At 30.6% G+C, this 12,774-nt stretch overlaps 1 protein-coding gene across 1 annotated transcript in view; it reads left to right on the top strand.

The window, feature by feature from the left end:
* The first annotated feature begins 7,290 nt into the window (after positions 1 to 7,290).
* Positions 7,291 to 12,774, top strand: part of LOC145331615 (uncharacterized) — a 30,940-nt gene continuing 25,456 nt past the window's right edge. The window contains exon 1 of the mRNA XM_080176382.1: positions 7,291 to 7,358. Coding sequence (XP_080032508.1) covers positions 7,300 to 7,358 — 59 coding nt within the window. The 5' untranslated portion in view covers positions 7,291 to 7,299. The remainder of the gene's footprint in view (positions 7,359 to 12,774) is intronic.

Here is a 12,774-nt window from a genome sequence, read left to right as displayed (position 1 = left end):
GAACCGGTTCTAATCAAGCGGATATTAATTGGTTTCGAAGTCATGTTAGAAAATGTATTATTTATTTACAAAAATGGCGTTCACGGATATTCGGATATACATGCCCTAAATATGAAGAGGCTGCGCTACTAAAAATCAGTCTTCAAGAAATCAAATCTTCTTGAATATTCCCCGACATTTAAAGTCAGTGTGTGATACCAAAACATTTGATAATATTATATCATTCCTTCTTTTATAAGGTTTTATCTCCCCATTTATCTCTCTCCTCCTCCCTTTATCTTTTCCTCTATTAATGATTTTATGTAAAAGATATTTTGCCTTAAAGTAATAAAGTCTCGTCCTACTATCCTATTAATGTCAATAGTATTTATATGAAAATGCTCTTTTTAAACTTAAGTTGGCAACAAATATGACTATTAAAAGCTTTGTAAAGATTTAGAGTCTTTCATTATATTTGTTTTATTGGTTTTATCAGGGAGGGTGGGTACAATGAAATGTAAATTTTACCAGCCCCCCCCCCCAAAAAAAAAAATAAAAAGGTTAAAAACTCAATCTATATTTTGTCAGCTTAATATTATGAATCTTTATTGGGGTGTTCAAAGTAACAATATCCAAACATACAACCAACAATACTACATACTAATCTACATAAGGGTTAGTTTTGTTTATCATAATGGAGGTTAAATTTTTATCCATCTTGCATATCTTAAGCTATCTGGGGTTTTATATTGATTATTATGATTTAAATTAATAAGTACATTCGAAATATGACCAAAACCAGTTTTGTTTAATTAAATTTCTTGTTTTTTTTTTTAGCGGAAACTGCTAAATGAGTTTATGACTCTTATTAATCTCTCTTGTGAAAGGTCATGGAGTGATCAATTTCTTTATGTTATCTCTTATCACTGTAGCTCAGCAAGGGTCAGTGATTGGGAATTATATTCATAACAGTATTCTTATTCGTTGGCTTAACAATTTTGGGGACTGATTAAATTTGAATTGGTTGGTTAATTAAGTTGGGTGTCCACACGTTTCAACCACTAATTGTAATATATTAAAGGGGTGATTTTGTATATCATCAATAGGAATGTACATCGATTTATCAGCTATTGTCTTATCCCTTTATATCCCTTATTCTTTATTCAATCCTTTCCAGGAATATTTTTCCCTGTCCCGTTGGTAGTGCTGTAATTATTTCCCCGTGTTTCCAGTAGGAATTCCATAAGGCAGTGCCAATAATATTGTAACAAGGACACTCATGTCCATATAAGTACAGCTGCATCAACATACAAAATTATTTCATGTTATGAAAGTGAGCAGCAAATTATTAATATTGTAAGTATAGGAAAAATTTAGTAATCTTATAAATAGATTTAATAACAAATCATTAATGATTTACAGAATAAAGCATTTTTGTCATATGATTCAAGTAATTTATAGTATCATCTTTAAAGACATTTGTTTTTAAAAGCGAAGCTTTTCTATAATTAGGGTAGGTCCTTACGTCCGTACGTAACGGATAGCTCTTTTCATATATTTAGGCATGTTAGAATTATCCTATCGATTTCAAACTTTGAATGGTGATTCCTGTAGTAGATAGGTATGATTTAGAAAGCGTAGCAACTCTATAATCGTTAATAAAATGTCCGTACGTCCATTTTAATCATGTTGATTTGTAACCTTTTTAACAACAAATGTTTATGTGATATAATTATCTGATGATTCTTAGGACAGCAATGTTAGTACAATGTTTTAAGAGAAGCATCTCTATAATCAAGATCTAAAACTGTAGGTATGTCCTTAAACATTACCCTGTATTTAATTTTTTTTGACTTTAATACATTTACATTAAGATTTTTCAGTTATTTATGACACTCTTCAAATGACAATGTTCATTTGTCCTACCGTTTCAGAGCTTCGCTTTTATGGATGTTGTCATCCTTGTTTATACATTTATCGCATTTATCCGCATGGTATTACAGACAGTGATCCAGGGATTCAATTTTTTGTAATATGATTTAATAAGATTAAAAAGACAAACAACACAAGGCTAGGAGTAAAGCTAGGTAAAGAAAAGACTATTAAAACTAGAATACATAATTCTAAATGACCCTTAGCTCATTAACAAATGTCTAGCATTAAAAATCAGATAATCTTTAATGTTTCTTTTGGGTATTTGTGGATGGATATTAGATCTTTTCATGAAAATACACTTTTTCGAATTTTAGTCTTCTGCTAACCTAAAAAGTTAATTTAGGAGCCTAGAAATACATGTACAAAATTTCAGCTCCCTATCTCTACTGGCGACCTAGCGCCAGGCATGTAAAATATCAACAGATAACGGTAGCACGGCGGGTTTAACAATATCTCACGAAATGTGCAGGTTTTAAGCTCTTCTGCATATTTCAATTTAAACACATAAGGACAAAGATATGATATCCCAAAAATCTTTTGTCAAAGTCTACTCTACACCTAGCGCCAGTCAGTTTTCTAAAATCATGCATTTTATACCTGTGAAAATAGAAATCGCCAGCGCTAGGTGTAGAGTAGACTTTGACAAAAGATTTTTGGGATATTATATCTTTGGCCTTATGTGTTTAAATTAAAATATGCAGAACACCTAAATTCATCTTCCAAGCCATTCTCTAAGCATTTTAATTTTTTTATGAAATAACGGGATTTCAAAACTGCCCTTTGAAAAATATCTTTTGTTGTTACTTTTTTCACTGCTTATAGTTACAACTTATTAAGATATTATGCTCAGTTAAAAAAAAATCGGCGCCTCCAGCACCAAAACCGGCAAAAACTGGCAGTTAAACTTCCGTGCCCCTACTTGCCCCCCTCTTCGGCCAACAGTAGTTATCTCAAGAAGTAAAAGAGATATCACACAGAAAGAAAACTTTTTAAATAAAACTGAACTAAGGAACCATTACAGATTTTATTTTGGGACTTCTCTTCTAGGGGCTTGTGGAGCAAAAGACCCCCCAAAACACTAAAAATGTGAGTTCTGAGCTTATTTTTAAAGATATCAACCTGATTTTTTAAAGAAAACTTTTTTCACATAACCAAACTCAGCAACCTATACAGATTTCATTTTAGGACTTTCCTTCCAGGTGCTAGTGGAGCAAATGACCCCCCAAAACACCAAAATTTGAGTTCTGAGCTTATTTTTAAAGATATCAACCTGATTTTTTTAAAGAAAACTTTTTAGATAAAACTGAACTCAGTAATGTTTACACATTTTATTTTGGGACTTTGCTTTGAGGGGCTCGTGGAGCAAAAAACCCCCAAAAACACAAAAAATATGAGTTCTGAGCTGATATATAAAGATATCAACCTGATTTTTTTAAAGAAAACTTTTTTAACATAACCAAATTCAGTAATGTTTACAGATTTCATCTTAGGCCTTTCCTTCTAGGGGCTATTTGGGCAAAAGACCCCCAAAAACTAAAAATATGATTTCTGGACTTATCTTGAAAAATACCACCTAATTTTTATGAGAAAACTTTTTCACATAACCCAACTCAGTAACCTTTACAGATTTCATTTTGGGACTTTCCTTCTAGGGGCTAGTGGAGCTAAAGACCCCCCAAAACACAAAAAAATATGAGTTCTGAGCTTTTTTTAAAAGTTATCAACCTGATTTTTTAAAGAAAACTTTTTAGATAAAACTGAACTAAGTAACCATTACACATTTCATTTTTGACTTTCCTTTGAGGGGCTTGTGGAGCAAAAGACCCCCCAAGACACAAAAATATGAGTTCTGATCTTATATTTAAAAATATCAACCTGATAAACTCAGTAATGTTTACAGATTGTTGTGGAGCAAAAGACCCCCCCCATATTTTAGTGTTTTGGAGGGTCTTTTGCTCCACAAGCACCTAGAAGGAAAGTCCCAAAATTAAATATGTAATGGGTACTTAGTACAGTTATGTTCAAAAGTTTTCATAAAAAAATAAGCAAAATTTCTCTAAAAACAACCTCAGAACTCATATTTTTATTGTTTATGGGGTCTTTTGTCCCACCTGCCCCAAAAGGAATAAAAGTGTTGGGGGGGTCTTTTGCTCAACAAGGCCCTAAAAGGAAAGTCCCAAAATGAAATCTGTAAAGGTTACTGAGTTGGGTTATGTGAAAAAGTTTTCTCATAAAAATTAGGTGGTATTTTTAAAGATAAGTCCAGAACTCATATTTTTAGTTTTTGGGGGCTTTTGCCCAAATAGCCCCTAGAAGGAAAGGCCTAAGATGAAATCTGTAAACACTACTGGGTTTGTTTATGTTAAAAAAGTTTTCTTTAAAAAAAATCAGGTTGATATCTTTATATATTAGCTCAGAACTCATATTTTTTGTGTTTTTTGGGGTCTTTTGCTCCACAAGCCCCTCAAAGCAAAGTCCCAAAATGAAATGTGTAAACATTACTGAGTTCAGTTTTATCTAAAAAGTTTTCTTTAAAGAAATCAGGTTGATATCTTTAAAAATAAGCTCAGAACTCATATTTTTTGTGTTTTGGGGGGTCTTTTGCTCCACAAGTCCCTCAAAGCAAAGTCCCAAAATGAAATGTATAAACATTACTGAGTTCAGTTTTATTTAAAAAGTTTTATTTAAAAAAATCAGGCTGATATCTTTAAAAATAAGCTCAGAACTCATATTTTTTTGTGTTTTGGGGGGTCTTTTGCTCCACTAGCTCCTGGAAGGAAAGTCCCAAAATGAAATCTGTATAGGTTGCTGAGTTTGGTTATGTGAAAAAAGTTTTCTCAAAAAAAATTAGGTTGATTTCTTTAAAAATAAGTCTAGAACTCATATTTTTTTTTTTTTTTTTTTTTTGCCAAACAAGCCCCTAGAAGGAAAGTCCCAAAATGAAATCTGTAAATGTTACTGAGTTCCATTATGTTAACAAAGTTTTCAAACAAAATCAGGTTGATATCATTAAAAATAAGCTCAGAACTCATATTCTTGGGGGTCTTTTGCTCCACAAGTCCCTAGAAGGAAAGTCCCAAAATGAAATCTTTAATGGTTACTTAGTTCAGTTTTATTTTAAAAGTTTTCTTTCTGTGTTGATATCTCTTTTACTTCTTGAGATAACTACTGTTGGCCGAAGAGGGGGGCAAGTAGGGGCACGGAAGTTTAACTGCCAGTTTTTGCTGGTTTTGGTGCTGGAGGTGCCGATTTTTTTTTAACTGAGCATAATATCTTAATAAGTTGTAACTATAAGCAGTGAAAAAAGTGACAAAAAAAGATATTTTTTAGGCCTTTTCAAAGGCCAGTTTTGAAATCCCGTTATTTCATAAAAAAATTAAAATGCTTAGAGAATGGCTTGGAAGATGAATTTAGGTGTTCTGCATATTTTAATTTAAACACATAAGGCCAAAGATATAATATCCCAAAAATCTTTTGTCAAAGTCTTCTCTACACCTAGCGCTGGCGATTTCTATTTTCACAGGTATAAAATGCATGATTTTAGAAAACTGACTGGCGCTAGGTGTAGAGTAGACTTTGACAAAAGATTTTTGGGATATCATATCTTTGTCCTTATGTGTTTAAATTGAAATATGCAGAAGAGCTTAAAACCTGCACATTGCTGAGATATTGTTAAAACCGCCGTGCTACCGTTATCTGTTGATATTTTACATGCCTGGCGCTAGGTCGCCAGTAGAGATAGGGAGCTGAAATTTTGTACATGTATTTCTAGGCTCCTAAAGTAACTTTTTAGGTTAGCAGAAGACTAAAATTTGAAAAAGTGTATTTTCATGAAAAGATCTAATGGATATCACATGAGCAAGTTAGTTAGCAAAAGAAAACAATATATATTGAAAGAAAAGGGATAGGAGCCAGAGAGAGGAAATATTAGAGAAATAATTTCAAAGAGAAATATAAACAAAATACGAAAAGGAAATAACGTGATGGATTGGAACCGAATCTAAGCCATACTGAAAAATCATGAATTGTATCGTATTAAAGATAATATTCCACAAAAAAATAAACACAAATTAATTCCTGATTTATTGGACAGGGCCATCATTTTACTACCACTCGGTCTGCAATACGTTTCTAAAATATGGAGCCTATGTGAAACTTCCCCAAAAAAGATAACTCATTTATTTTGGTTTCAAATATTAAGCTTCAGAAAAAAAAACTACTTTATATTTGGGTGTAATATGGGTCAAGAAATCTGAAAAATCTGTTAAGAGAAAATATGCATGAGACAATCCATTAATAAAACCATCAGTATATAGGCACATAAATATGCTTACAGTATATATATTTTAATAATCAGGGATAATAGGATGAGACAATCCATTAATAAAACCATCAGTATATAGGCACATAAATATGCTTCCAATATATATATTCTAATAATCAGGGATAATAGGATGATATAATCCATTAATAAAACCATCAGTATATAGGCACATAAATATGCTTCCAATATTTATATTCTAATAATCAGGGATAATAGGATGAGATAATCCATTAATAAAACCATCAGTATATAGGCACATAAATATGCTTACAGTATATACATTCTAATAATCAGGGATAATAGGATGAGATAATCCATTAATAAAACCATCAGTATAAAGGCACATAAATATGCTTAGAGTATATATATTCTAATAATCAGGGATAATAGGATGAGATAATCCATTAATAAAACCATCAGTATATAGGCACATAAATATGCTTACAGTATATATATTCTAATAATCAGGGATAATAGGATGAGATAATCCATTAATAAAACCATCAGTATATAGGCACATAAATATGTTTACAGTATAAATATCAGGGATTAAGGCTTAAGGCAATGAATTAAAATCTAAAATTCTTGAGGGGGGTAAATAACGTTAGTGTCACCTTTCTTACAAACAATTGTTCATATTACAAGACAGTTTTACATGGATAGAAAAACGATAAATTATAAGATTGATTCCGTTTTTTGTTATCCTCGAGGGGCCGAAGGCCCGAAATAACAAAACTGGTATTAATATTTTGATTTCTTTTTTTACTATTTGTTGAAAATAGTCTAAATTACGATACTATACATTATTTTTAAGTGAAGCTGAGAACCGGTTCTAATCCAGCATGTATTAATCGGTTCGGCTACAACTATGCAAACGCTGCGGTTGAAATTTTGTCAGTAGATTGTCTAAAATTATAGCGGTTCGGCTGATACTATAAATTATTTACCTACTGACGACTTTGGCTTTTACACTTTTGACCAATCGGCTGCGGCTATTAACAAATGGTGATCCCCGTTAAAATTTTTTTTGAGATGTATGACATGTGCAGGGGCTTGGAGCAATGAGAGGAAAAATTGACCTGGATTTTGAAATCAGCAAAGATGTTTATACTAGACACAGGTAGGATATTTTCCATAGTAGCGTAAGCTACTCTATAGCCAGGATCAGTCCGGCCGTACATCCGAAAAAGTTTTTAAAAATATCAGATATTCTCAGAGGCAAAAATAGTTATTTCTCGCATCGTATTATAAACGGCTTTCCGCGGATATAGAAAGTACAAATATAAGATTAAATCTAGTTTTTTAGCCCCGAGGTGCCGAAGGCACCGGCTAAAAAAACTGGTTTTAATCTTATGATTGTACATTTCTATATTCGTAGAAAGCTGGATATAATACGATGCTAGACATAGTTTTTTCGTATGGATGAGAACCGGTTTCTATCCACCGGATTCGAATGAATACGAGAAAAAAGGATTTTTCTAGTTTAGTATAGCATTTTAAATCTCTTTCTCTCTCTTTTTCCCTCTCTTTTTTATCATTTTTTCTTTTCCATCTCCTTAGCATATTGAGTATATTTCTACTTTTAGAATTTACCTGCTTTTTTTTTTGTAAATTACCGTTAAAAATATTCAGAAATTTGACCTTTCATGTTATAATTAGCAATTTACTGATAGTACATACCAAAAAAATGTTAAAAGATTGTAGTCAATAATGTTACTAAAAATATAATATAAATCACTGTGGGCTAGAATTGAATCAAGACAAAAGTAAGTGCCGAGCCCTGGGACCTATGTATGGTGAAAATAGACATAAAACCATGATGATTCCAGGTAAAACCAAAATATTTCAGCGGGGTCTTTTTGTTTTATTTCAATTTTAAGTTCTGAAAAAAAAATGAAAAAAATATGAAAATCTTTAATAAAAAACAAACAAAAACTGTTTTTCAAAATTTTTTTTCACTAAAAGATACAAACAACTTATATACATACTATAAGCTTTAAAAAAATCAAAATTTTCAAATTTAGGACTGCCTTTCCAAGGTTAGAAGAAAAATCCTAACAACGAATTCTAACATATTTCTGATCAACATAGCAATAAAACGTCTTTTGCTAAATCTTTAACATCAAAATTAAATAGCACTTACTAAAGACTTTTTTTCATTCAAACTTATACTTTTTACATTATTTAACTTTTAAGATTGTGTTTTTTTAAAGAAAGGTTGCGTGATTTTTTTCCTCATAATTAATTTATCTTAATATGCTGCCTTATAAGTGACTGACATTGTAGGCTGTGATGGCTTAGAAAACTCAATACCAGTTTTGTTAGCCCAGGCCATCGGCCCCTCGGGGCCTACAAAACTAGTTTTAATCTTTTTATTTTTATTTTACTATCTGCTAAAAGCTGTCTATAATCCCATACAATAAATAACTATTAAACATACCAATTAAAGTGAAACAGGGATCTTAAGGGATAAGACAAAGGATGATAAATTGATTACTCCTTCTGTAGATTAATATTATTGGTTAAAAAGTTTGGACTTTGCATGTTTGAACCATCAAATCATTAATCAATTCATAAATTATCAAAAGGATAAGAAAATGTGTTTATAAAACTTTGGATATGATTTACAATTCTATGTCCAGTTCACTCCCTCCCTCCTTCGTTAAACATACACTTATATATAGACAGAAAGACATCCTGTTACTTTTTGTCTAGAGTTTTAGGATCTTTTGTTCTATCATACAAATTATTTAAATATCCTGTTTTGAAAAGCAGAATGCCGTTTTAAAATTTATTTTGCTAATTATAAGAGGGAGGGGACATTGGGATGTAAATCACACCAGTACCCACGTTAGCTCAAAAAAATTGTGTACTTTTACTAAAATTAATGGAATGGTTTCAAACTAATATTTTACAAACATATAATCAAACAATAATTTTACATAAGAAATGGTTAGTTTCCTTGTCATAATTTATGGAAATCTACATGTATCACTCTATTGTCCTTTGTCTTATCCCTTAAGATCCCTGAAAGAAAGAAACAAGGATGACAACATCAATAACATGGATGAGATGGGAATATGGACAAGCAGTTTTAAAAAGAATTTCTTTAAATCCTGAAACCTTTCTTGTGTATTTTATAATTTTAATATTTATAGACCTTGACTGATATACAAAGTAAATTGTTTAGGGAATCTTCACAAAAAATGCAGCCGTCTGTCTTGAATAGCTGCTATACAAATTAATTTCCCCTGAAAACAGACAAAAACAAAACTATTCAAAAGTACCCATAGTTGTTAAGTCAAAGAATAAGAAATGTCTTTATAAAGTTTAGAGACTAGTTTATTAAACAGTCAATTGTCCTCTCTATTTCTGGGACACATTCCATATAAGTTTCATTTTAAAAAAACCTAGAATAAACAAAACAAAATATTTTTACTAAAATATAAGCCAACGAATAATAAATTATTATTATAGAACTTTTTAGACTAGTGTTATAAACAGTCCAAAGCCCCCTACCTCCAATGTATGATAAATAATTGATTTTATACATGATAAATACATGCAAATCGGCAAGAAGGGAGGAAAAATGTGACTGTTTATTTGTTTGTGTAGCCATTGTTTCTTAGTGTTTGGACCTAAGTAGTAATGAAGAAGGATGTATTTTAGCCACTAGGGCTATTAAGCTCCACGCTCAAGTATATTATACCTTGACCCGCTGTCACAAGTGAGCTACTCTTTATTACCTCACCCTCGCCGAGTATGGCATGTGACTATAAATTATACTGGTACCAAAAGTTTTTATAGACACGTTATCTAATTAGTTAACTGGTCTTTTATTAAATCTTAATTGAATGGTTCAAACTAGCAGTGTCCACACAAAAGAAAACTTTTCCTATTTCTAAGAATCTTTACAGTTCTTATGTCCCCTTCTTCCCTGTTGTTTTGTTGTTTACAATTAAATTATACTGATAAATAAATTCTTCAATTTATGAAATGGTAGATTTAATATGGATCAAGGGGACATTGGAATGTAAAATTTGCTGGTACCCAAAGTTCTTTATAAATATTTTCTCATTCATTGGTTCAAAAACTTTGGGAACTTTATTTTTCATCTTGTTTGTTTGGTTCATACTATTAGTCTTGGTATGTTTTATTGATAATTTATGAATTGATTAATGATTTGATGGTTCAAACATGCAAAGTCCAAACTTTTTAACCAATAATATTAATCTACAGAAGGAGTAATCAATTTATCATCCTTTGTCTTATCCCTTAAGATCCCTGTTTCACTTTAATTGGTATGTTTAATAGTTATTTATTGTATGGGATTATAGACAGCTTTTAGCAGATAGTAAAATAAAAATAAAAAGATTAAAACTAGTTTTGTAGGCCCCGAGGGGCCGATGGCCTGGGCTAACAAAACTGGTATTGAGTTTTCTAAGCCATCACAGCCTACAATGTCAGTCACTTATAATGCAGCATATTAAGATAAATTAATTATGAGGGAAAAAATCACGCAACCTTTCTTTAAAAAAAACACAATCTTAAAAGTTAAATAATGTAAAAAGTATAAGTTTAAATGAAAAAAAGTCTTTAGTAAGTGCTATTTAATTTTGATGTTAAAGATTTAGCAAAAGACGTTTTATTGCTATGTTGATCAGAAATATGTTAGAATTCGTTGTTAGGATTTTTCTTCTAACCTTGGAAAGGCAGTCCTAAATTTGAAAATTTTGATTTTTTTAAAGCTTATAGTATGTATATAAGTTGTTTGTATCTTTTAGTGAAAAAAAATTTTGAAAAACAGTTTTTGTTTGTTTTTTATTAAAGATTTTCATATTTTTTTCATTTTTTTTTCAGAACTTAAAATTGAAATAAAACAAAAAGACCCCGCTGAAATATTTTGGTTTTACCTGGAATCATCATGGTTTCATGTCTATTTTCACCATACATAGGTCCCAGGGCTCGGCACTTACTTTTGTCTTGATTCAATTCTAGCCCACAGTGAAATGGATTAAAAATTTTAAAATTTAAAATACCTTTTATAAGTATTTTAAGTTATAAAATTCTCTAAGATAAATATAATTTTATACGTTTCATAACTCTACTTAAAAGTTGAAACTGTTGTAAAGACTCTTAATTAAAAATAAACACTTATTATATATAATTTTTACATTAAAAATATTAACAAACAATTTGACAGCCTTTAAAGCTCAAATATTAATATTAAATATATTTTTTTGTATATATAATTTTGTCGGTCCGTACATGAAAGTATGTTATACCTACTGTCTTTGTAAACACTTGACTATTATCAAATATTATTGTTTGTTATTGTTTTGTTGCGAAACTTATGGAAATTTTTATCCTAGTTTTTCTACATCCAATATTGTGCGCAATGCTACATATGTATGACTTGTCTTTAATACATTACTGACTGATAAACCAACCTATGTGCAGCTATCCTTCTTCTAAAGTGTAGAATTCTTCATTTACCACACACCTAAAAAATTATATATTTGCGAATTTTCATAATGTTATTTTACAGTCTAAAATTTCCTTCGCTACTATTCGTTCAGTATATTTTTAGTAGCGAAGCTACTCTATAATTTGAAATGTTTGCTATCTGTATGTCCGTATTTTAAGAAGAACTTAGTATTGAATTGCTGATAAAGATAGATGCTTGATTTTTTAACTTGATTTATCCGCTTGTATGTCTTGAAGGCTTTGCAGGACATTTACTCAACTAATGTAAGAGAATTGTTTTTATGTCCTGGCAAATTAGCTTAGCTTCGCTACCTAATAGCGCGACTGTTCTTGTTTTGGTAAAACACAAAATCGTATTTTATTGAGGAAAAGTTTAGGAAATTGTGAAGAGAGGGTAAAGTGGTATACAGTATCTTTCAGCTGTATTTGGTCCATTTTATACAACCTATCTTTTTGAATTACAGGAATTAAACGTATGAAGTGTAAAATTTCAGGCTTGCCTTCAGGATTTTGGACTTCACTTGTACTCAAAGTTTTATAATCACATTTCTCCTTCGTTTCTAAAAAAAAACTCTTATTGAATTTTTATTGGTTGATCCCAAATAATGGTGACCAAAATATTTAACCCATAATTTCAATCTACAGAAGAGATACTTCTGCTTATCATCATTGAGAAGGTACATCAATTTATCACCAATTGTCTTATCGATGCAGATATCTGAATAAATGCTAGAAATGATCAAATGTAATACATTTTGTTTATTAATAATTATTCCTTTAAGAAATGTTAAAGGCAAATAAAAAAGTTAAAAATTTAAGACCCTCCCACAACACTTTGAAAGAAAATAGTTTGATGAAAAACCTTTTTTCCTCCAAAAATCAACCTAGGACCACTGTAATAACTTGATATTTAGTTATTTAACTTAAGTAAATTTTTATCAATAGGGGGTGGAGTACAAGTCAAAATGAAATAAAAAGGAAAAAGCCAAGTGGTTTGTAATGGTTCATTTATTGGAAACAATTAATTTTACAATACTCTAGTTAGTTAC

This window comes from Acartia tonsa, chromosome 11, assembly GCF_053477335.1.
Source record: "Acartia tonsa isolate MP-2025a chromosome 11, ASM5347733v1, whole genome shotgun sequence".
Classification (NCBI taxonomy): domain Eukaryota; kingdom Metazoa; phylum Arthropoda; class Copepoda; order Calanoida; family Acartiidae; genus Acartia; species Acartia tonsa.
The sequence above is the reverse complement of the archived record's forward strand: the minus strand, read 5'-3'. Positions and strand labels throughout refer to the sequence as shown.